The 25,000-nt window shown below is 36.3% G+C and overlaps 2 protein-coding genes across 2 annotated transcripts in view; one reads left to right on the top strand and one right to left on the bottom strand.

The window, feature by feature from the left end:
• The window catches only part of LOC144978468 (glutamate receptor ionotropic, kainate glr-3-like), a 65,996-nt gene extending 42,404 nt beyond the window's left edge, over positions 1-23,592 (bottom strand). Inside the window, exons 1-3 of the mRNA XM_078924582.1 lie at positions 23,170-23,592; positions 3,850-4,002; positions 906-1,085 (exon numbers count right to left, since the gene is read on the bottom strand). Coding sequence (XP_078780708.1) covers positions 906-1,085; positions 3,850-3,994 — 325 coding nt within the window. The 5' untranslated portion in view covers positions 3,995-4,002; positions 23,170-23,592. The remainder of the gene's footprint in view (positions 1-905; positions 1,086-3,849; positions 4,003-23,169) is intronic.
• A 50-nt stretch (positions 23,593-23,642) lies between these two features.
• Positions 23,643-25,000, top strand: part of LOC144978466 (glutamate receptor ionotropic, kainate 3-like) — a 146,130-nt gene continuing 144,772 nt past the window's right edge. Inside the window, exon 1 of the mRNA XM_078924580.1 lies at positions 23,643-24,251. The gene's annotated coding sequence lies outside the window, so the exon portion shown is untranslated. The remainder of the gene's footprint in view (positions 24,252-25,000) is intronic.

Here is a 25,000-nt window from a genome sequence, read left to right as displayed (position 1 = left end):
CTATATAAACTTGATAGTGTGATATGTAGAGCTCATTTTACTGAATATTATTATGTATAGAATGTACTTGTTCCATTTCTGTCTGAGTAAGAAAAACATATTTTTGTGTTGGGTGGGTGTGAAGTTTTGGGGAAATATTCTAAAAATGGATGGTAATGAGAGAGTTAAGTGAGGGATGTGCTTTTCCAGGCAGCCATGACGTGGCGGCGGTATAATACCCTTGCCCTTTGATCGGGAGATAAGAGGATCGATTCAAATGGAGAGACATGAAACTTCCTGCCTTGTTGCTTTGGACCATCATAATGATATGGCCCTGCTTCATGCATCCCCAATTCATTTGAGATCTTGATCGGAGGCCACTCTGTCACTCTCCTCATTCAGTACCACACATCTCATGTCTATTAAATCTCATTTTCCTATAATTTAGGACTGAGATCACGAGTTGAGATTACTACTCTGTTAGTGCATTGTTAATAATTGTTAACAACCGTACAACCGTAACGGCTAATTGAATATGGTGCTTGACATTTTTGCTGAATGTAATGTTGCAATGCGCGATGATTTACTATAGATTACAAGAAATAAAGATAAATTATATATCATATTTTGTCATATCAAGGTTCAAGGGCAGATAGAAACAAAGCTGAGATAACAAAGAAGTTACTGTCGACCGTTTAAAAGAAAAGTCAGGATGGTGATGGTGATGATGACAATGATAATGATTATGACGGTGATGGTGATAGCAATAATGAAGATGATGATGATGATGATGATGACGACGACGATGATAATGATTATGATGGTGATGATGATGGAAATGATGATGATGATGATGATGATGATGATGATGATAATAATAATAATAATAATAATAACGACGACAAAAACGGCCTCACATAACATACCTTGTTCTATTCCAGCTCTGACCGACACCCATCCATCCCTCTCTAGATGTAACGATTCATTGACAAACAGGTACAACCACTGGACTGGCAGAAAGCAGTCTGATAGCTCTCCAGTCAGAAGAATATTCTCTTGGAAGACTTTCTGGCGAGTAAAGTCCGTATGACTGGTAGCCAGTAGGGCTGCAAAAGAAGTTTTCATATAATATGTAATCCATCACCTCAAAACGGTTACATATCCTGGTGGTTTAGATGGTGAAAATTGTTTTTAGAGCCAGAAATATGAGATTTGTACCAATATCTTTTTAAAAAAAGTTTTATCAAGGAAAAATATTTATGATATGCGATTAAGTAAAATACTCATAACATCCGCCAGCCAAATCAAACATACCAACAGCCAGAATAACAGTGTATCCTTTAACGTTTATAGTCTGATATAATTCACTGAGATATTATCACTAACTCGGCTGTCTATATTGATCTTTATCGAAGTGACGTCACCTTATTACCGTCTATAGATAGAATGAAGTTGACGTCACTCAGGTCTTTGTTATTGTTTTTTGCCATCCGCGTTTATGAGTAATTCTCACTAAACTGTATTAACCAGAATATAAACGATCATGGTTACACAAAGTTTGTGTGTTGGTCCGTTATACTACTGGATGGCAATGTTGTGAGCTTCTTAGCCAAGCGCATACTATTTGTATGAAAGTTCAACTCTTTTTTAAAGGAGCTAAATCTAAAAGCTGACATTTTTTGTCATTTTAACTTTAAGAATAAGTTTTTGACATATTGTCTACCCGACAAAATACCGATGAGAATTAGTGTGTCAGGATTATTGATAGTATGCGCTTGGCTAAGAAGCTCACAACATTGCTAACCGGAAGTATAACGGACCAACACACAAAACTCTGTGTATCCATGTACTTTTATAGTCTGGGTAATACAGTTTGATGAGAATTACTCATAAACGTGAATGGCAAAAAACAACAACAAAGACCCGAGTGACGTCATCTTCGTTCTATCTAGACTTATATATTTATGATATGCGCTTAGCCAAAATACTCACAACATCCGCCTGCCGGATATAACGTACCACACACAAAACTATGTGTTACCTTGTACATTTCATATAATTTATCTTCTCCAGAGAGTGAGGACCTACCAGATTTCTCTGTCGTTGATTTGGAATGAAGTAATGTCGAAGAAGGGTTTTCGATCCCCAAACATTCCGTGTTTGGAATTTTGTTCTTTTTTTTTCAAACTGTTATATGCATTATTATTTTTTGTTTTACGTTTATAGTGTGATTGATAGGATTTAGTGAGTACTACTCGTGAAAACCGCTGATGAGGGTCATTTAAATCGATCGATATTTGAAGGACGAGTTTTCTGGCCAAATTTTAAATAAATATGGATTTTTTCCAGAGTACGGAATCTTTGAAGGATTTTTTTCCCCCGAAGGCCTTTATTTATCTTAAATTGTTTGGTTTTATTTTATTGTTTTATCCAGGTGCCATTAAGTAATTAATCAATCTGATTACTTATCTTAATGACCTGCTTTGCCTTGTTTTTTTTCTTCATGCTGAATAATTTGCCACGGAATTTTCATAGGTCGTGAAATTAATCACTTCGATATAGATGGATGGATAATAGAGAGAAAAATAGAGATACAGTAAGAGGCAGAGAGATAACAGAGATAAGTCATTGTTAACCTAATTATCAGCATCGGGTTCATACTTATCATCATTATCATCATCATTATCACCATCAACATCATCATGGTTGTCGCTGTCATCATCATCATCATCATCATCATTAGACTTATAATCCATCGTCTTAGACCATATATTGTTATTGAACACCTTCAGCTTGGGGGGGGGGGGGCGCTTTTACTATAGATGGAACGAAGATGACGTCACACATGCCTTTGTTATTGTTTTTTGCCATCCGCGTTTGTGAGTTGTTCTCAAAAAACTGTATTAACCAGACAATAAAAGTTCATGGTTACACACAGTTTTGTGTGTTGGTCCGTTATACTTCCGGATGGCAATGTTGTGAACTCCTTGGCCAAGCGCATTATATCTATAGATTGTTCGAAGTTGACGTCACTCAAGTCTTTGTTTTTGTTTTTTGCCATCCGCGTTAATGAGTAATTCTCAATAAACTGTATTAACCAGACTATAAACGTTAAAGGTTACACACAGTTTTGTGTGTTGTTCCGTTATACTTCCGGATGGCAATGTTATGAGCTTCTTAGCCAAGCGCATACTATCTATAGAAGCTAAGAAGCTCTCCTCATTGCCTTCCGGAAGTATAACGAACCAACACACAAATCGATGTGTAACCTTCCACGTTTATAGTAGTATGGATAGTACTCTTTAGTGATAACTACTGATAAACGAGGATGGAAAAAAAAAAATAATAACAAAGACCTGAGTGACGTCAACTTAATTCTATCTATATTAGAGAGCTGAATCTAAGTTTCATATGTAACCCACTGTCTCAAGACGGTGTCATGTCGGAGTGATATTGAACCTGGATATTGGATTTATAGATATTATGCACTTGGCTAAGAGGTTCATAACATTGCCATCCGAAAATATATCTTACCAACACACAAAACTATGTGTATCCTTAAATGTTTATAGTCTGGATCATACAGTTTAGTGAGAATTACTCATAAACGCGGATGGCAAAAAACAATAACAAAGGCCGGAGTGACGTCAACTTCGATCAATTTATAGACAAGACATAGAAAACATTTGAGTTAAGTTTGTGTGTTCAATTCAATATTGTTTCAAAATGGGAGTCGGGGAAGGCTGAGTTTTTGGTATGGATAGCACGTTTCTACATCTGGAATTATCTATTACTGTGATAGTCACAATTTTGATTTATTCTTATCCCACACTAGACAGAGTCCGCTCCCAAATGTTTCACTAGCCTTACCAATGGTCAGTTGGTATCTGTCTCCTTTGCTGACCGTATACTGGCATCCGGCCGACTCCGTAACTGGGTAATATTGGAATGTCATCAACACAAGCAGAAACGTAGCAACGGACGCTTCATATACCATTTTGATTGGACGACCCATGGCACTTCCTGAAATGGAAAAAATGATAAGATATGTGATAACAAGATGAGTCAATCAATATCATTATGCGACTTGGGGACTTCTACTCCAACTGTGGAGATAACTGTTTGATTTTGCAGCAAAGTAAAGCAATCTGAGCGTGATGACTAAGCGGATAGGTAACAATGATCGCATAAACTTTGTCCAGACATTTTGTTCATACGTAAAGCAATAAATTGCATATAACATTTCCACATACGATTCGTGTACGAAAGTTTACTTGGCTCAACACAGAGAATGATACTATTGTACAAAAATACGCTTAACAGTCATTTGTACTGGATAAAAAAGAAGTATTCCGTTTGCAAGGATAAAAGTTTAAAGGGTTCAACGTATCAAGTACAGAGAACCCATGGAAGTGCTCTTTGTATAGGTTTTTATAGTTATTTAATTAGCGCCTTATGCAGTAGGGTTTTCTCACCAACTGATAATTTGTGTTGTGATTGGTGTGTTGTATTTATTGCATTCTTCACAACACATCTCATTTTAAAAGTATGACATTAAATATATGGTAAAGGTGGAGTTTGAATGACCCACATACTACTCTGCCGGGCTCTAAAACATTTTAAAATTTAGGCTTGAAAACTTTCCTTCAAGAAGTCTTTAATAAGCCCTGAAGTTCCAGGTTTGAGAAGTTTTGACAATATGATAGTCCTTTTAATCGATCGATATTTGAAGGACGAGTTTTCTGGCCAAAATTGTGTTTTCTTTTCAGTGTACAGCTGTATTGTGTGCCCAAAAGTTAGGTTGCTGAATATCGTACAGCCCATTCTAACAAGCACAGAATTACTGGCAAATCTAAAACTATAAAACGATTTTCACAGAGTATCATATCCGAGTAACTTGCAAAAATTAAAAAAACAAAATAATGGTAGGTGTATCATCGGTTGACTCAAATATTATTTAGAACATCTGCTAAGGCATAATAATATTTGAATATTTGATTATTTATAAAATTTGCTCGGGCTTTATGATCGGTCATTTGGTATGGGAATTGCCACCTATAGCCATATTAATTTGCGGGCACATACAGACTTAATTATCCGATCGATTTTGATCGTAGATGGCTCAAAAGATTTGCCTCGGTCGATGGAAATTTCAACAATACGGTAGTTGAATAATTATAATAGATGAAGAATGCATGTTCCTTATTTCTCCCCAAATATTACGAGTTCTCCACTTGTGTTGTAAAACTGAATATCTCCATTTTACATCAGTGGGTTTGAACTTGTGTAATGTGTTAAATCCGATTAAAATCATTGCTGACGGCCTAGCTATTCTGCTTCGCTTTTAATTATCAGTGTGAGATGGCACGGATTTCTTCTTAACACGTGCCTTACCAGTCTCCGATCTAGCCTATAATATTATTTGAAGTGACGGTTGTGTTTCGTCATGCTTTTTGGAACGCAATTTATTTGATATTGTGTAAAAATAGGTCAATTTAGATTAATGTTTTGACTATTACAAATACTGTCTTATTTGACAGTGTATTGTTCTCTAACATCATAATCCCATGGCGAAAATTTGATATCCGCTCAAAAAGGTTGTTTTCGGAATTAATATCTTTCCATTTTGATCATGAAATGTGCCAGACGAAAGTGTTTTTGATATCTAACATGAATGTTTGATACTTTATTTAGTTAACAACAAAAGTGGAGTTGTTTTTGTTTTGTTTTGAATTTAATTTTTTGAAACGTCGAATATGAGTAAGACAATTTTATTATGAAAATCACGAAATTTGGGTTAAACAATCTGATATCACTATGGCCTGTGGATAGACATGCAATTTGCCAACTGTCCAACATGTACCCGATGTGGGACAGAACCTTCCAAACCACAGAGCATCTAGTTGAACGGTGTGTTGTGACGAAGCTTCCGGGCGGGTTTGCGACTGACGGTGCACGAGTGCGGCAAAGAATTTGCTGATTTGATTGGGCCGATCGTCATAACATAGTCGTGTGTGTGAGCACCATAAAAAGCTGCTGCCAATTACAAAAGTAAAGCTATTGTAACTAAGATATTGAAATGACAATAATAAATAAATAGTATTTGATATCAAATCGTTAGGCATTACTAACAATCTGACAACTCACACTTCGACAAAGACAAATTAATCAAAATCATAAACAAGTAAACAAACGAAGATAAAGAATATAAACGACCGGGTTAGTCGACATTACGGTACTGACTGTTCACTTTACGAGGTTATTTTCTTGTTTATATAATATCAAGGGGGTGAAGTGGCCGAGTAGTTAAGGCATTGCACTGTGATCTGGATGACCCGGGTTCGAGCCCCGCTTCAAGCACTTTGGATTTTTTCCTTGAGTAAGATTATTAACCCCCAATTTGCTCACTTGGACAACATGGATGATGCCTGTTGACTTCAGGCATCTTGTTTGATGAATTATCTGTATTCCTTCATGGAATGCCTAGGCGACGATATCTAATGATGTCGTGGCGCAAAAGGCATAATTTCTTTTTTTTTTTGATTTTAAAAATATAATATACAATTCTATATACATATTAATCAATTTTGCACTTGCTGCAGTTCTTGACTTTAAAAGGGTTTTTCACATTCTCGGTTCCTCGTTTGTGTTAATTAAATAAAGAGGAATAATTTAATCATAATGATCAGCCCTTCATTCTAAAATACCAGCTGGCTAATCAAAGCAAACTGAGAATCTCGATCGCGTTACGCGAGAAATGTTGTGTTGCGTCATATGTAACCCATCGTTCCAATGCAGTACGATGTGAAGCAAAATCTAAAGTTAAAATGTTAAATTTAACTCGAAAAATATTATTTAAACTGGAGCTTTTTTATAGAGCATTATCCACTAAATGTGCTCAAAGCGCTTTACAAACGGTCCCTGACCAACAGCAACAGTAACATGTAGAACGAGACATAACGCCTGTTAAACGATATTACATTTTTTTCTGACAGACACCGCTATTAACGGCCAAGTACTCATTTTACACCTGAGTACGGTGAGCAAAAAGCCTTTTATGCCCCGAGCGAGGCTCGAACCCAGGACCTTCCGATCAGAAAGCGAGTCTCATACCAAAAGATCACAAATTATTTAGAGTAAAAACAAACAAGGAACTAGCTTTTGGATAGCGTAGTATGCTCTATATGTGCTCAAAGCGCTTTACAAGGGATTCCCAAGAGCAACAGTAACACTTGAAATCTAGGACGGGACATAACGCACGTGAAGAGCTATTACAAATTCCGTATGGACAGAGACAAAGCTGTTACCGGAAAGTTACTCATTTTACACCTGAGTGCGGTGAGAGAATGTGAGTAAAGAGTCATTTCCAATCATCGGCTTTGCCAGAGCCGGACGTGAATCAGAAATCAGGAATTTGTCGGCGACTGTCATACCACTAGACAACAACGCTGCATAAAATTGGGATTTTATTGTGCGGCTATGTGGTCTAGTGGTATGACACTCGCTTTCGGTTCGGAAGGTCCTGGGTTCGAATAACCTCGCTCGGCGCATAGTTGAATCCTTGGAGAAGGCTCTTTACTCACATTCTCTCACCGTACTCAGGTGTAAAATGAGTATCTGACAGGATATTCGAATGCCTTTTGCTAAGAAAACTTCTATTGATTTGTCTTGAAAATCACATTTCATTCTGACATATTACGAGCAATGCTTTAGAAATAAAACGTTTTACTCTATATATGCAACATGCATTTAAAAAAAATATATAATAAAATAACATTACCTTTATTCATCCCATAGGGGAAATTTTTCTCTAGGGTCTATTCCAAGGGAAGACTGGAATAACCCAGGCGCCAGCCGCAGTGCAGCGCCGCAAATTGAGCTAGGGCGAGGTGACTTGCTCAAGGCCACACAGCGCAGCGGCGGGTGATCGAACTCGGTACCTTCCGGGTACGAAGCAAAGCCCGTACCGTTGAGCCACGCTGTCCCATCTTTTTTTCTAAAAAAAATTATTCACTTATAACTAACGATCGAACAGATAGATACGTTAATTTACAAAGAATATAAACAAGCAAGCAAACAGACAAACATGTAAATAGTGATGTAATTCAAAACAGCACCAGTCCCGTAGAAATATAAATAAATTATCATTCGCCAAGATAGAGGCGATATGGAAGAAGTGTAATTCTTTTCCCAGACTTCAAATTCTCGATTTGACCTCGTTTTCAAAGCAACAGCATTAGCAATAATGAAATAGTTAAACAAGGAAAAATAATTTTTAAAAATAAATAATTAAATAAGGGAAAAAATAAAAGTGTTTAAAAGGAAAACTAATTAAAAATGAAATAGTTAAATAAGGAATACTAAAATAAATAAATAAAACGGTTAATTAAGGAAAACTAATAAAAAATAAAATAGTTAAATAAGGAAAACTAACGACGAAAAAAATAATAAAATTGTTAAATAAGGAAAACTAATAAAAAATAAATTGTTTGATAAGGAATATTGATAAAACATAAAATTGTTAAATATAAACTATAAATGTGACCAGCGTCTCCATCCAGTTTAATATCAGGCAGGATAAACCATTTGTCGAAAAATACATTTAAAGTTTACATGATCCGTAGTATAACATTTTACTTTTTAGGTCATGAAGAATTTATATTATTAGACTTGATGGACAAAAAAGAAATTGGCTCAAGTCTTATGCTATTTCAAGCTTTAAATTCAATTTTTACCATCTACCCGTCTCGACAACGTACCATAAAGAACTGTACAAGTGTGTATATAAAAGGTGCCAGACAAAGCAAGAAAGATACAACAACAACAAAAAATCCCAAAAACATCAGTCGAAGTCGACTGGGGATAGAACCTCAGACCTTCTGATTTTATGCAAGCGACAACGTACTATTTGGAGGCAACGATTCAAACATCTAGAATGAGTGATCCAATAAGAAATCAACACACACAAAAAAAAAAAATAAAAAGAATGATAGATCCAGTAGTAAATCCATAAATAAACAAACAAAAACAACATAAAGAACGAGTAAAAATAAAGATGATAGAATGATCAATCCCCCTCCCCCACCCCCGCCAAATAAAATTAAAAATAAAAAGAAGTCGTGCACATATTTGCAGGTCTGATAACCGAACGAAACAATGGGCTTAAATTAAAATTGCTATCTATATCTAATGGACAATATTTTTCGTTGGTTTGAGATTATTTCCATTACAACAACGAGCCTATCTAGATCTATAACAATTCGGGTTATCAGTCCGTTTAATATATAAGTACACAATTCAAGAAGGCAAAGGATGAATTTTTAAAGAAGATACAACGTTTCACAGAAGAAGAAAAAGAAAAAGAAGAAGATGAATAATGAATAAATGAATGAATGAATGAATGAATGAATGAAGGAAGGAAGGAATCCACACAACAGAAAAAAAAAAAAACAAACAACATAGTGCATCGCTCTTTCTAAATGTAATTTCCCCAACGTAAATCTAGCATGTAATCAAGCTGTGAAATATTGTAAACGTTGAACGCGCGCGCACGCGTGTGTGTGTGTGTGTGTTTGTTTGTGTGTGTGTGAGTGTGTGTGTGTTTGTGCCATTATGGTAAATACACTATAGAAGTTAAAAACAAAGAAAGCACGTTTCAGAAAAACAAAACAAAACACACCTGAGATTTGATGTCTAAATATTCCTCTTCTGTAATAGATTACATTTTAACAATGTGTGACCCTTCGCCTCCAAACGGTATTAAGTCGGGTTGGTTAAGATGTTGAAAATTGAATTTATAGCCAGAAATATCCGACTTGTGTTCAGTTTGTATCTTTTATTGAGGAGAATGGATACCATATTTTAGGGTGCTCATGCCAACAGTTTATATTTTTGACCAGTTTAACATTAAATTCAGATTTTAAACATTTGATTCGTTCCGACATAATACCGTTTTGAGACGATAGGTCACATTTGAGCTCTTGATGGCGCAATTACACTAAACTTTAAGGTTGGCTCCGAAGCCAATGAAAAACTTGATATGTAGAATGAGACATGACGCTTATAAAGAGTACCAATACAATTATTTTTAATTTTCGTTAGAAATAATGCTGTCATGTTACCGGCCAAGTACTCATTTCACACATTTGGTTCTATGTGGTCTAGTGGTTTACACACTCCCTTTCGGATACGAAGGTCCTAGGCTCGAGTCCCGAGCGACGCATAGTTGAATCCTTGGAAAAGACTTTCTACTCACATTCTCTCACCGTACTCAGGTGTAAAACGAGTACCTGTTCGTTAACAGCGTTTTCTTTGTCCGGAAAAAATGTATATCGCCTAACAGGCGTAATACTTAGTCATTCATTTTAAGTGTTGCTGTTGGCTGGGGACCTATTGTAAAACGCTTTGAGCAGGTTTTGTAGATATTGCTCTATATATAAGATCTAGTCGTTTTGGGATCTTTGTAATTTTATGACAAAATCTTAGTAGAGTCTTTTTCTTTTGACTCAACTTAGCGCCGTCCATAGCACTACTCGAACCAGGGACCTACAAGTCAGGCGGGGAGTGTCATACCATAAGACCACAAAGCAGCCCTAATCACTAATCCTTTTTAAAAGCAGGGAGTTTCACAGACGAAAAAAAAAAAAAAAGGAAAAAAAAATCCATTTTTTTTAAATAGGAAGCTTCATAGACGAAAAATAAGACAGCAAAAAATCCCCCCCCCCCCCCCCCCAAATTCCAAAAAACAAAACAAACGAAAACAACCAAAAAAAAAACAACAACAACAACAGAAAACACACACACACACACACACACACACACACACACACACACCAAAAAAGCAAAAACGAAACATAAATAACAAAAAGCTGAGATTTTGACGTTTTTAGATCCATTTTCTTGAAAGCATTACATTTATTTGTAGTGCCGGTGGCATCGCTAAGGTAAAGGTAGAACGGGGTGGGGGCTGCCTGAAACCTGGGATCGTGAAAATATTAACGTAGTGTAGTATGTTTGTTTCATTCACACTCAAACAACAACAACAACAGAAAAAACACACACACACACACACACACACACACACACACCAAAAAAGCAAAAACGAAACATAAATAACAAAAAGCTGAGATTTTGACGTTTTTAGATCCATTTTCTTGAAAGCATTACATTTATTTGTAGTGCCGGTGGCATCGCTAAGGTAAAGGTAGAACGGGGTGGGGGCTGCCTGAAACCTGGGATCGTGAAAATATTAACGTAGTGTAGTATGTTTGTTTCATTCACACTCCAACTACCATTGAGTACAGACGATACACGTTTCACTGCATTTACATCACCGCCTACAACCAGGTACTCTTTCACACCTGAGTTGAGTGGGGTAGCGTGCGTAAAGTGACCCCTCCCCAATGACCCGACGTCAAAACCAAAATTTTCCACGATCACCGTCACCCATACTTTATTTATCATTTCTATTTCCTAAATTTTCATAAATTGTAAATATTTTTCTGAAAACAAAAACATGACAATAAGTTGAAAGCAAACTATAGAAAAGCAGGTTATTAGAAACCATTGCAATTGTTTTCACATGATCTTAGACAAAATATAAATAAAGGGAGGTTACTGTTGTTAAATAAGCTGTCTATACATTTCACTTGAAAGTTGACAAAATTTGTCAACAGATGGTCATGAAATAATAAAAAAGAACTAAGCTTTTATATAGGCAATATCCACTAAATGTGCTCAACGCGCTTTACAAGGGGTCCCTAGCCAACAGCAACATTTAACATTTAGGGATATGGCGCCTGCTAAGCGATGTTCATGTTACACTTTTTTTCGGACATAGACAAAGCTGTTAACCTGAATACGGTCAGAGAATGCGAGTAAAGAGCCTTCTCCAAGGACTCAACTATGCGCCGAGCGAGGCTCGAACCCAGGACCTTCCGATCCGAAAGCGAGTGCCATACCACTAGACCACATAGCCGAACATGCTCACGAAATAAGATAATCTACTTTTTCTGTAATTCCTTTCAAAGGGGGGAAATTTGATTTTAAGGCCTTGCTGTTCCAAGGGAAGATTTGAATATTCCAGGGGTAACCCTCATTGCAGCGCCGCAAAGTGAGCTAGGACGTGTATACTTATTCAAGGCTACACATCACGATGAAATATTTACAAATCATGTTTCAGAAAATAATAACAGAACAAACAGAGAGACGATTTACAAGGAAAAAAATATCATCTCCCAAAATTATACCTATACATTCAACTGTTTCCCTCCCAGCCAATTACTCCGGCCAGGGTCAGGACAAAACTAAGTAATCCCATTCCAAGACAAAGACAGAAAGCGTGTCCGGGAGGTCGAACTTGGTACATTTCAGGTACGAAGGGAAAACCATATCGCTGAGGCACGTTGCCCCGCCCCGCTCCCCCCCCCCCCCCCCCCCCCAAAAAAAAAAAAAAAAAAATTTATAAAAGAATTATCCCTTTTCCAATGGCTTTAATGCACATTATTTTTGGCTTCTTGATATCAAGTCGGTCAATTGCATTGTACTCCCCCCCCCCCAAACAGACCCAGCAGCCCAAAGGGGTCAGAATGTCAAAACGTGACCAATCATCTTCGTCCCATAATATTATTATGTCGGGGTGACCCGGATGACGAATAGTGAATTTGAAGTTGAAATGACAGAGAAAGGACATTTCGCTTTTTAGCTCAGTAAGTTGTTAAATGTAAATGTTGCTGCTCGAAGCTCGAGGGAATAAATAACAATGTGAAATTGAATGTAAGCTTCAATTTAATTTGCGAAAACAGATAAAATGGACCTTTCGGGTTTCCCCTTCATCAACAAAACAGGATGAATGAAACACTACAAACGAATGAGATAATGTGGTAGTAGCGATGCTAAGATGAATAAAAATTATCTCATTCGTCTGTAGTGTTTAATTCACTTTGTTTTGTTGATAAAGGGGAAACCCGAATCGTCCATTTTATCTGTTTTCGTATTTTAAATTGAAGCTTTTATTCAATTTCACATTGCTATTTATAATCTTTTCATAAAACAAACAAGGCCATATTTTCTGGCTATATATTCATTTTTCACTATCTAATTCGTCCCGAATATTACTGTTTTAAGGCGTTGAGTCACATATTATACAGGACCCAGAACATGTCCGTTTATAAGTGAGTCTAATGCTATGTTACTTGCAATATTATGTTTCGCCATTAGTGTGGCTGTGTATGCGGTCTTGTGTTATGACACTAGCTTTCGAATTTGAAGGGCCTGGGTTCGAATCTCGCTCGGCGCATAGTTGAGTCATCTTTACTCACCTTCTTTCACCGTACTCAGGTGTAAAATGAGTACCTGGCCGTTAAGAATTGTAAAATCGCTGAACAAGCGCGTTATGTCTCGTTCTACATGTTATATGTTGCTGTTAGTCAGGGACCATTTGCAAAGCGCTTTGATCACGTTTAGTCGAGCGAGAGAGAGAGAGTGTGTGTGTGAGAGAGCAAGAGAGAGAGAGAGAGAGAGAGAGAGAGATAGAGAGAGAGAGAGATTATTTTTCGTTCACTTATTTATTTATTTATATATCTATTTATTTATTTATCTTTTAATCATTCATTTACAAATAAAGATTTTCCAAACTATAAATAATATGGCGGAAGGCGATCAATAAACTTGAACTTGAATCTAAACTTGAACTTGGCACGTGACACGTGATTTTCTCCAAATAAAATCCATCAAGATTAAGTCACGTGAGATAGAAAAAAAAGATTATTGAGCAAACTTGGACTCAGTATATCCGAATAATCCGAGACCCTAGAATTCTGACATGAAAGTAAACAAACATATATCAGCTTGTTGTGAAGCACGTTTACCTACGGTCTCTCTCTCTCTCTCTCTCTCTCTCTCTCTCTCTCTCTCTCTCTCTCTCTCTCTCTCTCTCTCTCTCTTCTGCAAGATCTATTACAAAAATAACGGGAGTAAAACTGGTTTTGGGGTGGGAAAAGAAAACAACATGGTATAGTATCATCAATTGTTTGATTTTGATAATATCTGTAATAAAAGATCGTATTTATCTAAATTCGCAAGGTCCTGGTTTCGTGCCTCGCTTGGCGCATAGTTGAGTTCTTGGAGAAGGCTCTTAACTCACATTCTCTCACCGTACTCAGGTGTAAAATGAGTACCTGGCCGTTAACGCGTTGTCTCTGTCCGAAAAAAATTGTAATATCGTCTCGCCCAACAGGCGTCATGTCCCGTCCTACATCTTAAATGTTGCTGTTGGCCAGAGAACCCTAGTCAAGCGCTTTGAGCACGTTCAGTGGATATTGCACTATATAAAAGCTCAATTTAAAAAAATTGAGTGTTGATTTATTTTAATCTTTTAAACTAGTCGTGACGTCACATCCTTCTTCGACATGCTGTGTTAACAATACAATGACCTAAATCAACGATATGATTTGGCGCGAGATGACTAATAATTATTTTCCACGTCGAGTCATACTTTCTCCAACACTGGAAAAGATCCAGCTACATATCTACTTTGGTGACCAGGGGCCCTTTAAGACGGATGTGATTGTGATTAACCAGAATGGTAAACATGTACACATTGTACTTAACTCACTCAATCGTAGAGATTTTTGCTACTTTTCAAAATTGGAAAAAATGTTATAAAAATGAACAAGTACATAGACAGTTTTATTTAACTATCATTAACATGTAAAAACTAATATCATTAGATTTGATACTACGCCTATATAGTCTAGAGGAAACCTTCATAACCCTTTCATAACGTCCGCCAAAAATGTTTTAACGGAATCGGAATGCGATATATATGGGGAGTGTTATCATGATTAGTGCCGGTCTGTAGACATTGAGCATTTTTAATAAAATGTGATTTTGTATGCGGTAATCATAGGATCCATAATTGGTTACAATGGTTTTCCATACGTGACTCGCGGTTTGGCCTTGACACAGCACAGACTGAATGTGTCAGTTCACGGCAGCAAACGTACACGCCGACTGCTCCGTCTGTTTTGTTTTATCAGAACACTGATGTCTAAAAACCATAATAGGTACCCTTTTATGCCCCCATCACAGTTAAATAAAAGGTAAATGCCGTTTTAAAAATAGGTTTTCAGTTAAAGTGACCCACTTTCATTCTTTCAATCATTCATTCATGTTTTCCTTCTTTCCGGTAGGTAGTAAAAGTATGGTGCTCCGTTTGAGCACAATATATGTTACTGGGTACATGTATGTGTATAGTGCACTGTCCACTAAAGCGCTTTACAAGGGATCCCTCTCTAGCCAACAGAAACACTTAACAATTTGAACTGATGTAATAGCAATATATATATATATATATATATATATATATATATATATATATATATATATATATATATATATATATATATATATATGCTCCTGGCAACCTTTTTTCCATTGATTCCAACTCTGAAAAAAAAAGAGAAATTTGTCCTATTACTATTAACTCATCACTATTATACTCCTTTTAAAAAAATGACATTTTGAGCCATGTGGCCCCTGGTGCCTGAATTTATCCCGGTTTCTGTAACGTTAATCGCCCTCATAGCGATTGTCTGTTTAACACTCAAACACTCTACCATTCAGCGATGGGCCCTTAGCCTTCACACCAGCAGTCGTCTTCTGAAATAATTGTCTGAATTGACTGAGAGTTCCAAAAAGGACTTTCTGGAAATGCAAAAGAGGAAACGAATGCGCGTATCGCTAGTGATGCGCTGGACAGGGAAAAAATTCGGACAAAATTAGATAGATGCATCAACCCCTAAGTGCAACTGCGCATCCTGATTGCCTTGAGAACATCTCTGATGGAAAAGTAAGCCCTCAATCTGTCAATGTAGACGATTCTATCAGCATCGGTACCACGGACATGAAAGAATTTGAGAAAACATGGCCCAATAAATTCTATAAAGCACTTTCTACCAAAGTGACAACAATGGCAGCCGGGAAAAAATCTATTCAAAGTGACCGTTGTCCAATATACGACACAAGTTTGATTTATTCTCGCGCTATGGGATTAATGGCTTGTCGAGATTTTGACATGGAATCTCTCTTTAAATATGAACTGGCACCATAGCCGACATATTTATTCAGTGACAATGGAGACATGCGTACTGCTACTACAAAAGCTGCTCTGAAGAGAAATCTGCAAGAAACTGTCTCTGCTTGTGGGGGACAACATCCTGAGATCGTGATCTTAGATGGATGCGCACTTCTTTATTGTGTAAACTGGCCATCCAAAGGAACCATCCAAGACTATGTCAATAGTTTTTGGACACTCTTATTGCCGAAAATGGACAGAAGTGACGTGCACCTTGTCTTTGACAGATATCATGATTTCAGCATCAAAAGTGCTACTCGACAAAGTCGCAGTATAAAAGTTCGAACGGTACACACTCCTCTGCCTGCTCAAGGCTCAATTTTTGCCTGCACTTAGAACAAAAAGCAATTGATTAGCATACTCTGTACGGAATTAATGTCCAGGGCTGTAGCTCAACCAAGTGAAAGGCGTCTCGTTATCACAGGACACGAAAATGCTCCTCTCCAAATTAAAAATGGAAAAGTCTCCACAAGGACAGACTTGGAGACGACACACAACGAAGCGGATGTCCTTATGGTGAAACAAGCAATACATGCTGCTTCATTGACCAATGTTGTTAAGGTGGTTAGTGACGATACGGATGTCTTTGTACTGTTAGTTCATTTCTACCACAAGCTTGACTTGGACTCCAGCCACTGCTCGATGATGATGGAAGCTACAAGTAGGGACCGTGGACTTGTTGACATTGGGAAAACGGTCTCGAGAAATCAAGAAATTGCGCCTTATCTTCTTGCAGCACATGCGCTATCTGGCGGTGATACTGTGGCTAAACCGTATGGTATAGGGAAAAACACAGTCATCAAAGTTCTTCAAAAGGGACACAGACTGGACAACCTTGGAAACACCAGTGCCAGTTTTGAAGATGTTATCAAGAAGCCACCTTCTTCATAACTGCATGCTACGGCGTTCACGATGAAGCAACTATGCCTGGCGCCAGGTACAAAGTTTGGCTGAAGAAAACGGGGAAAAATCATTAAAAAGGTCCCTGACTTGAAAACCATACCCCCTACCTCAGAAGCATTCTGTGAGAACACCAAAAGAGCGCACATTCAGACAGCAATTTGGTATCATCGTCTTCGAAAAACTCCCCTAGATTTACAACCAACAGATTTTGGATGGATGAAGTTGCCAGCAACCAAATCACTTGTTCCAACCAGAGTGCCAAGCAACACACCGAGTGTACCGCCCGAGTTCTTAGAGACTATTCAATGCGGATGTTCTTCTGAACAACCTTGTGGATCATCAAAATGTGGCTGTGTTGCCGCGCAGCTTCCATGCACAATATTTTGTAAATGCCATGATCGTGAGTGCTGTCAAAATCGCCTTTATCAAGCTGCTTCCGTGTCAAGCGATGAGTCAAGTGACAAAGACATTGATGATGAGTGATTTAGTTTACCAGAGATACATGTCAGATATGCCGAAAATTGTCATTCTATTTTTTGCCCTTCAGTAAATATCAATGTAAAAAATCAAAGGCGAAGAAAACTAAAGACTCAAAACAAGGCACGGTCTTTCTATATGGAGACTCTCTCCGTGTTTTTGTGTGATCTGACACCTTTTCCACACAAAATGTCAATTTTGATTATCCCAATTATACTTTCACTGCTGTAGGAAATTTAAATACCAACAAATAGCATAAATAACATAAATTCTGTATTGGTCTTGTCAAGGCCTTCAATTTGATACCAAACAAGGCTATATTTTGGGTCATTTTACGAGACCATCTTGGCAGTGACCTTGACCTTTTGGATAGTTAAATTGCTAATAACTTGTCAACTATTCGGCCAATTTTTTAAACAGAAGTATTTTTGTAATTGATTTGACTAAATCTTTCATTCTGTATAATATAAAATGATTTTTGAGGATTTTTAAAAATGACCTTTTCGTGACCTTTGTGACGTAATTTCTCAAAATGCTCAATGTGCTCAGGGCAGCACTATTCAGACATTTAATCTTGAGATGTTCAACTTTGATAAAATGCACAAAAAAATTTGGCGGACGCTTTTTTTGGGTTATGGTTAAAATCATGATTTGGCAACCAGACTAATAATTTGTTTCACAAAAATGTAATAAATAGGAATGGTGTAAAAGTAATCCGGGTAAACTACGGATATAGTCGGTGTTAGGGTTGAGTGAGTTAACATCATAGATTTTATTAAAATATGTTATGATCAATGAAAGCCTTTTCGTACAGACTAATTAAAAACCCTATACCCACTTTCGGTTTACTTGCATTACAACGACGCATACTTATTAGCAGGTCTAGTAACCTAAATTGTTATTGTCTCATTGTTGTAGTTGAAATACTCTCAAATAACGCAAAATATTGCCCATTTCAACAATGTTAAAACCTCCGGAAATATAACCTGCAAATATATAAGTTCACGTCAACTACAATGCTTTTATTCCATATATGTGTTACTGTTACTATGGCAACAGGCAGCGTTCGCCGGAAAAAAAACCCCAATCAAATGACGAGCATATTATCTTTGCAGTTTGCACATTTATTGTTTATTCCAAATTTTTTTATCAGCTCGCATCACTGCGGTTTTCTCCCTATCTAGCACTAAACTACAATGTGTAAAAATTCTTACGCGATTCTTTAATATAAAAGTTCCTTTCACAATATTGATTAAATATTGCCTGGTTCACAAATAGGTTGGCATATCTCTTTAGACGCAATGAACTTAAACAACAAATATTACACATAACATGTCTAGCTAGTGGTGGTAGGAATCCCATATTTTTCCAGGGGAAATATCTAAACAAATTGATGAGATAAAAGGGATCACGTCGATGGTAAATGGAACGTTAACAACCTGCTGTAAATCGTTGTTCACAAATGCGACCCACCTTGCAGCTTTGTGGTCTAGTAGTATGACACTCGCTTTCGGATCGGATGGTCCTGGGTTCGAGCCTCGATCGGCGCATATGAGTCCTTGGAAAAGGCTCTTTACTCAAATTCCTCCCACCGTACTCAGGTGTAAAACGAGTACCTGGCCGTTTACAGCGATGTCTCTGTCGGAAAAAAACTGTAATATCGCCTAACAAGCGTCCTGTCCCGTCCTACATGTTTAGTGTTGCTGTTGGCCAGGGACCCCTCGTAAAGCGCTTTGAGCACGTTTAATGGATATTGCGCTGTATAAAAGCTCAATAAAAGCTCAATAAATGTGACCCACCTTGTCAATCTAGTATTTTGTTGGGATGAAAGAGGTGAAGAAAAGTCATGACGTCAAACCTGATGCCTTTTAGTTCCTAAATCCTTGGGAGTGTGTATGTAACCAGTCCATCGGAGTACCAATAAAGAATCGGTTCTAGTAAGACTAGGGGTAGAAGCGACCTTTTTGGGGGGGTCGTGGATAGCTCATACGGTAGAGTCACGATCTCCCCAGCCAGGCGGAGTTGTCGTACCAGTAAGGTTGCGGGTTCGAACCCCCATCACCGCCGCCAAATTTTTATTCTCTATTGTCTTCTGGCACTTTCCTACTCACTTCATTTCTTAAAGAATCGGTTACATTAAGGTGGCATAGTTATTTCAGTAGCAGGATGTATAGGCAGATTCTAAGAATTGTTATTATTATTATTATTATTATTATTATTAGTAGTAGTAGTAGTAGTAGTAGTAGTAGTAGTAGTATTAATACTAGTAGTAGTAGTAGTAGTAGTAGTAGTAGTAGTAGTAGTAGTCGTAGTATTAGTAGTAGTAGTAGTAGTAGTAGTAGTAGTAGTAGTAGTAGTAGTAGTAGTAGAAGTAGTAGTAGTAGAGTAGTAGTAGCAAACGTATTATAATTATTATTATTATGATTATTATTATTATTATTATTATTATTATTATTATATTATTATTATTATTATTATTATTATTATTATTATTATTATTATCATTATTATTGTTATTATTATTATTATTATTATTATTATTATTATTATTATTATTATTATTATTATTATTATTATTATTATTAGCAGTAGTAGTAGTAGTAGTAGTAGTAGTAGTAGTAGTAGTAGTAGTAGTAGTAGTAGTAGTAGTAATAGTAGTCGTAGTAGTAGTAGTAGTAGTAGTAGTAGTAGTAGTAGTAGTAGTAGTAGTAATAGTAGCAGCAGTAGTAGTAGTAGTAGTAGTAGTAGTAGTAGTAGTAGTAGTAGCAGTACTAGCAGGATGATGATGATGATGATGATGATGATGATGATGATGAGGAGGAGAAGAAGAAGAAGAAGAAGAAGAAGAAGAAGAAGAAGAAGAAGAAGAAGAAGAAGACGACGAAGAAGAAGAAGGAGGAGGAGGAGGTGGAAGAGGAGGAGGAGCAACAGCACCAGTACTATCATTTTTATCATAAGTCCTTTTATTAATTAAATCACGTACCTATAGCATAAGACTTTCGTACTGCCATTAAACAGTTAAGTTTTATAATTGATAATGCTTTAGTGATTACAACTATTACTGCCTTTAAAGAATTATTCGTGATATGGTTGCTTTATTTTATGTTGGATACTGACAGGGGATTGGGGGGGGGGGGGGTATGTCCCGTTGGATAAAGCATTACACTTTCATCAGCAGGACCAGGGTAGAAAATCTGCTATCGGCATTTCGTATGGGGAGTTTTTTTTCTTGAGCATGGAAAGGTAGCTTCTATTTTTCACTTTCCGCGCTTCACTGCTGGTGCCTGAGTTACCTACGTCTTCTCTCCAGATAGACTCCAGAGAACAACATCCCATGAGGATGAATTAAAGTATTTTTATATTTTATTATCATATCTTGTCTTTATTATTTTTCAATCATCATCATCATTATTCTTATCTTTTTCATCATTGCTATTATTATAATAGCCCTATTTCCTGTTGACATTAATGCGTTATCTCAGACTGTGTAATTTCATTTACAATTAAAAATGTGAATCTTCGACAAGTCAGTATCTGCAGACAGCAATTTGCATGCTATTGAAAACCATAGACATACTCAGTTATTATTAATGTTTATTGAATTCAAAATATCTCGGGTTTTGACATGGAATTTTTGTGGCTCACAAAATTAATCGAAATGTTATAAATCATTTTTATTCGATGTTATTGTGACATATACTGATCAAGAGAATTGCCGGTTTCAAATAATCTAATTTGTGATCTTCAGTGTCAATACGGTTCGACGAATAGATAGTTCGAAGATGACGTCACTCAGGTCTTTTGTTGTTGTTTTTTGCCATCCGCGTTTATGAGTAATGCTCACTGAACTGTATTAACCCGACTATAAACGTTCATGGATACACACAGTTTTCTGTGTTGGTCCGTTATACTTCCGGATGGCAATGTTATGAGCTTCTTAGCCAAGCGCATACTATCTATACCCATTTAACCTAAACTGTTATGGTCTCATTGTTGTAACGGAAACACTTCAAACCACCGCAAACTTTTGTCGATTCGAACAATTTTAAAACAGGCCCACAATTGCTTTCGATTATCAGACCTACCAATAGTTTTACCTAGATTGGGTAATAAATAACAATGTGAAATTGAATGTAAGGTTCAATTTAATATACAAAAACAGATAATATGGACGTTTCCTGTTTCCCGTTTATCAAGAAAACAAGATGAATGAAACACTACAGACGAATGAGATAATGTGGTAGTGGCACTGTTAACATGACGGGTGAATATTAATCTTAACAACGCCATTGCCACATTATCTAATTCGTCTGTAGTATTTCATTCATTCTGTTTTCTTGATAAAAGGGAAACCCGAAACATCCATATTATCTGTTTTTGTATATTAAATTGAACCTTACATTCAATTTCACATTATTATTTATTTCCTCGAGCTTTGAGCAGCAACATTTACATTACCTAGATTCGGTATAATGTCGGAGTGAATGTGACGCTCAAAAAAAGAGTAACAGAAAAAAGAACAATGGTGGAGAAATAACACTTTTCTCACCTCCAATTTTGAACTCTTTCACGTTTTACCAATAGCAACGAACGTAGTATAACGACGAATATAAAACTGTAATCCCGTTTCCTGGATCATTCTGGCTTTGAACTCGATTCCCTTCATCTGGTCCATCTATGCATAATACCACACTGACGCAATAGATAGAATGCGCTTGGCCAAGGAGTTCACAACAGTGCCATCCGGAAGTATAACGGACCAACACACAAACTCTGTGTAACCATGAACTTTTATAGTCTGGTTAATACAGTTTAGTGAGAACAACTCACTAACGCGGATGGCAAAAACAATAACAAAGGCCTGAGTGACGTCATCTGCATACTATCTATAGGTCACATATGTTAAATTATTGTAAACGGCATTGGACGGAGTTTGTTTATTATTATTATTATTATTATTATTATTATTATTATTATTATTATTATTATTATTATTATTATTATTATTATTATTATTATTATTATTATTATTATTATTATTATTGTTGTTGTTGTTGTTGTTGTTGTTATTATTATTATTATTATTATTATTATTATTATTATTATTATTATTATTATTATCATTATTATCATTATTATTATTATTGTTGTTGTTAGCTCTATCTAGTGCTTAAGGGAAGGAGAGATTCTGGAAAAAAATTGAATTCGTTTCAGACGATATTGGAAGTTCGAAAATTAAAATCAAGTTGTAAGTGGAATTTTTTGTCTCTCTTTGGATTAAATGTGACAGATGGAAATTTCGGAGCTTTATCATAAAATGTGCCAGATTTTTAATTTGATTCCTGCAAATAAATCCGCAAAAGAATGATTGCTACAGGCTGTTAATAGATGGACGATTAATTGTTGTGTATTTTAATAAAGAAAAAGAGTACCAAAACGAAAAAACAAAAAAAAAAAAAAGGAAGAAAAGAAAAGAAAAAGAAAGAAAACACCCAAAACTATCAAAAACAAAAACAACAAACAAACAAAGAAGCATTATCATAGTTACATAATAACATGGAGTTCTAGCGTCATAAATTAATCAATCTGGCAATTTTAATCTCAGCAATAACCAAGCTACTGGGTATATACTTCATACATAACACAAACTTTATTGTCAGAGTGCTTCATCTTACCTGAAGTACAGAAATGTTCTTATGACAACACTCCTTTTATTCCAGTTACTTCCAAGAAAAATGCCCTCTGCAAACTATCCCCAATCAAAGGATTTACTCTCATAACATTGTACCAGCAATGTCTTTCATGTACCATAATAACACCGATACATTATAACAATAATATCAGCTAACAATAACCACTGAGATTGAATTGATATTAATAATATCGTGAAGAAAGTACAAATCCAAATATTCTTTGCACCAGAACTTCCATCCACAACTATCACAGATTTAGAAAGAAAAGAAAACAAGCCGCTTAATGATGATTCTTACACTGATTGATACGATAGAGATATTGTCAGACCGACAAGCATTCTAAAAGTTTTTTGAGAATTATTACGCCTCGCGTGTGACGCAGCAGCTTCTTTGATCTGGCACTGTGTACGAGTATGAGTAGAGATATTTACGTTCGTGATGGCACGAGAGCACGCATTGCCGCACCAATTTGCACAACCATTCATGATTTCTAAGACAGCCGATGTCTATTTTGACATGGTGGTGGTGGGGCACCCAATAGTGATTACCCTATACTGATAACCTGACGCCACTCGCTTCTTAGAGTAAGGTGTAAAATTCTCAATGTATTAATCAGTGTAAAATTTCTTCTGACACCCACACGTTAATGCAATAAATATAATATAATATCGTCTTTCTGTTTTTATTCCGATACGTTTCACAACGTAATACGATTTTATTTCAAATTTTAATAAAGATTGGTAGACTATACCTGGTCTTTTGTTTGAAATAATGTTGATGAGTTACGGTGCGGATTTCAGAATCGATACGACCTGTTGTTTTCATTTCCAAGTACAGAAGGTGTTATCTTTGTAAAAGTGGACTGAATAAGTCAAAAGTGAAAGCAAGACACGAATTAACACCGTGTGTCTGAACAGAGAATGACAAAATCTAATTTGTAAATAAATATAACGATGTGCTGAGCATACGGTGGTTTTTTTTATTGTGTGTGTTTATTTTGTTGCTGTAAGTTTCATTTGAATGAATATTCTTACACAAGTAAAAAGTTCGGAGTCCAGGAATTGGTAAGTAATTTTAGTAACTTTATCAATATCAATATTTGTGTAAACATTACCATGACTCATTTCAGGGCACTCGTGAATTTTTGTAAAAAAAAAAAACCCAGTTGTTTCTTAAATATTCCTTCTCCGTGACGAGATTTCTTGGACTCATTTTCTTTCTACCGGTGTAGCTCTCCCCAATTTTATTGGGGGATGGAAAGAGGGGGTGGTGGTGGGGGAGTTAAAACTTCATTTTTATGTAGGCGGAGCTGAGTTTTTGGAAAAGAAATAATTGTATTTTTCGTTTATCTAGTGATTAAGGTGAAATATGACTTGATATTATTTTTGACCTCCTCTATCTCAAGGATGGGCTTAATTTGTGTACATTCATTGTAATGAGCCATGCATGTATTGTTTATATTCATAATAAACACCTACCTACTCAAACGTTCCCCTTGTATTGGGACATTGCAATGTTTATAAAAGTTAATGCAGCTAACGAAGATGCACACTGGCTTGTTTTATCAATGTTATCGTTTCTGCATCACTTAAGAAATATTACCTTTTAACATTGCACGGTAATTCCCTTTATAAAACATCTCGATAATGGAAGGTCACACACACACACAATAAATTGTGAGTTGGATTATGGACACATGAATGTTGTGCTGGAAAATATATTGAGCAAAATATAATACATATAATATGTTGTACTGAAAAATGTATTGTACAAAAATTAATAAATGTATGTTGTGCTGGAAAATGTATTGTGC

The sequence above is a fragment of the Berghia stephanieae genome, chromosome 8, assembly GCF_034508935.2.
Source record: "Berghia stephanieae isolate SIO BIC M18660-M18661 chromosome 8, UCSD_Bste_1.3, whole genome shotgun sequence".
NCBI classification, from domain to species: domain Eukaryota; kingdom Metazoa; phylum Mollusca; class Gastropoda; order Nudibranchia; family Aeolidiidae; genus Berghia; species Berghia stephanieae.
The sequence above is the reverse complement of the archived record's forward strand: the minus strand, read 5'-3'. Positions and strand labels throughout refer to the sequence as shown.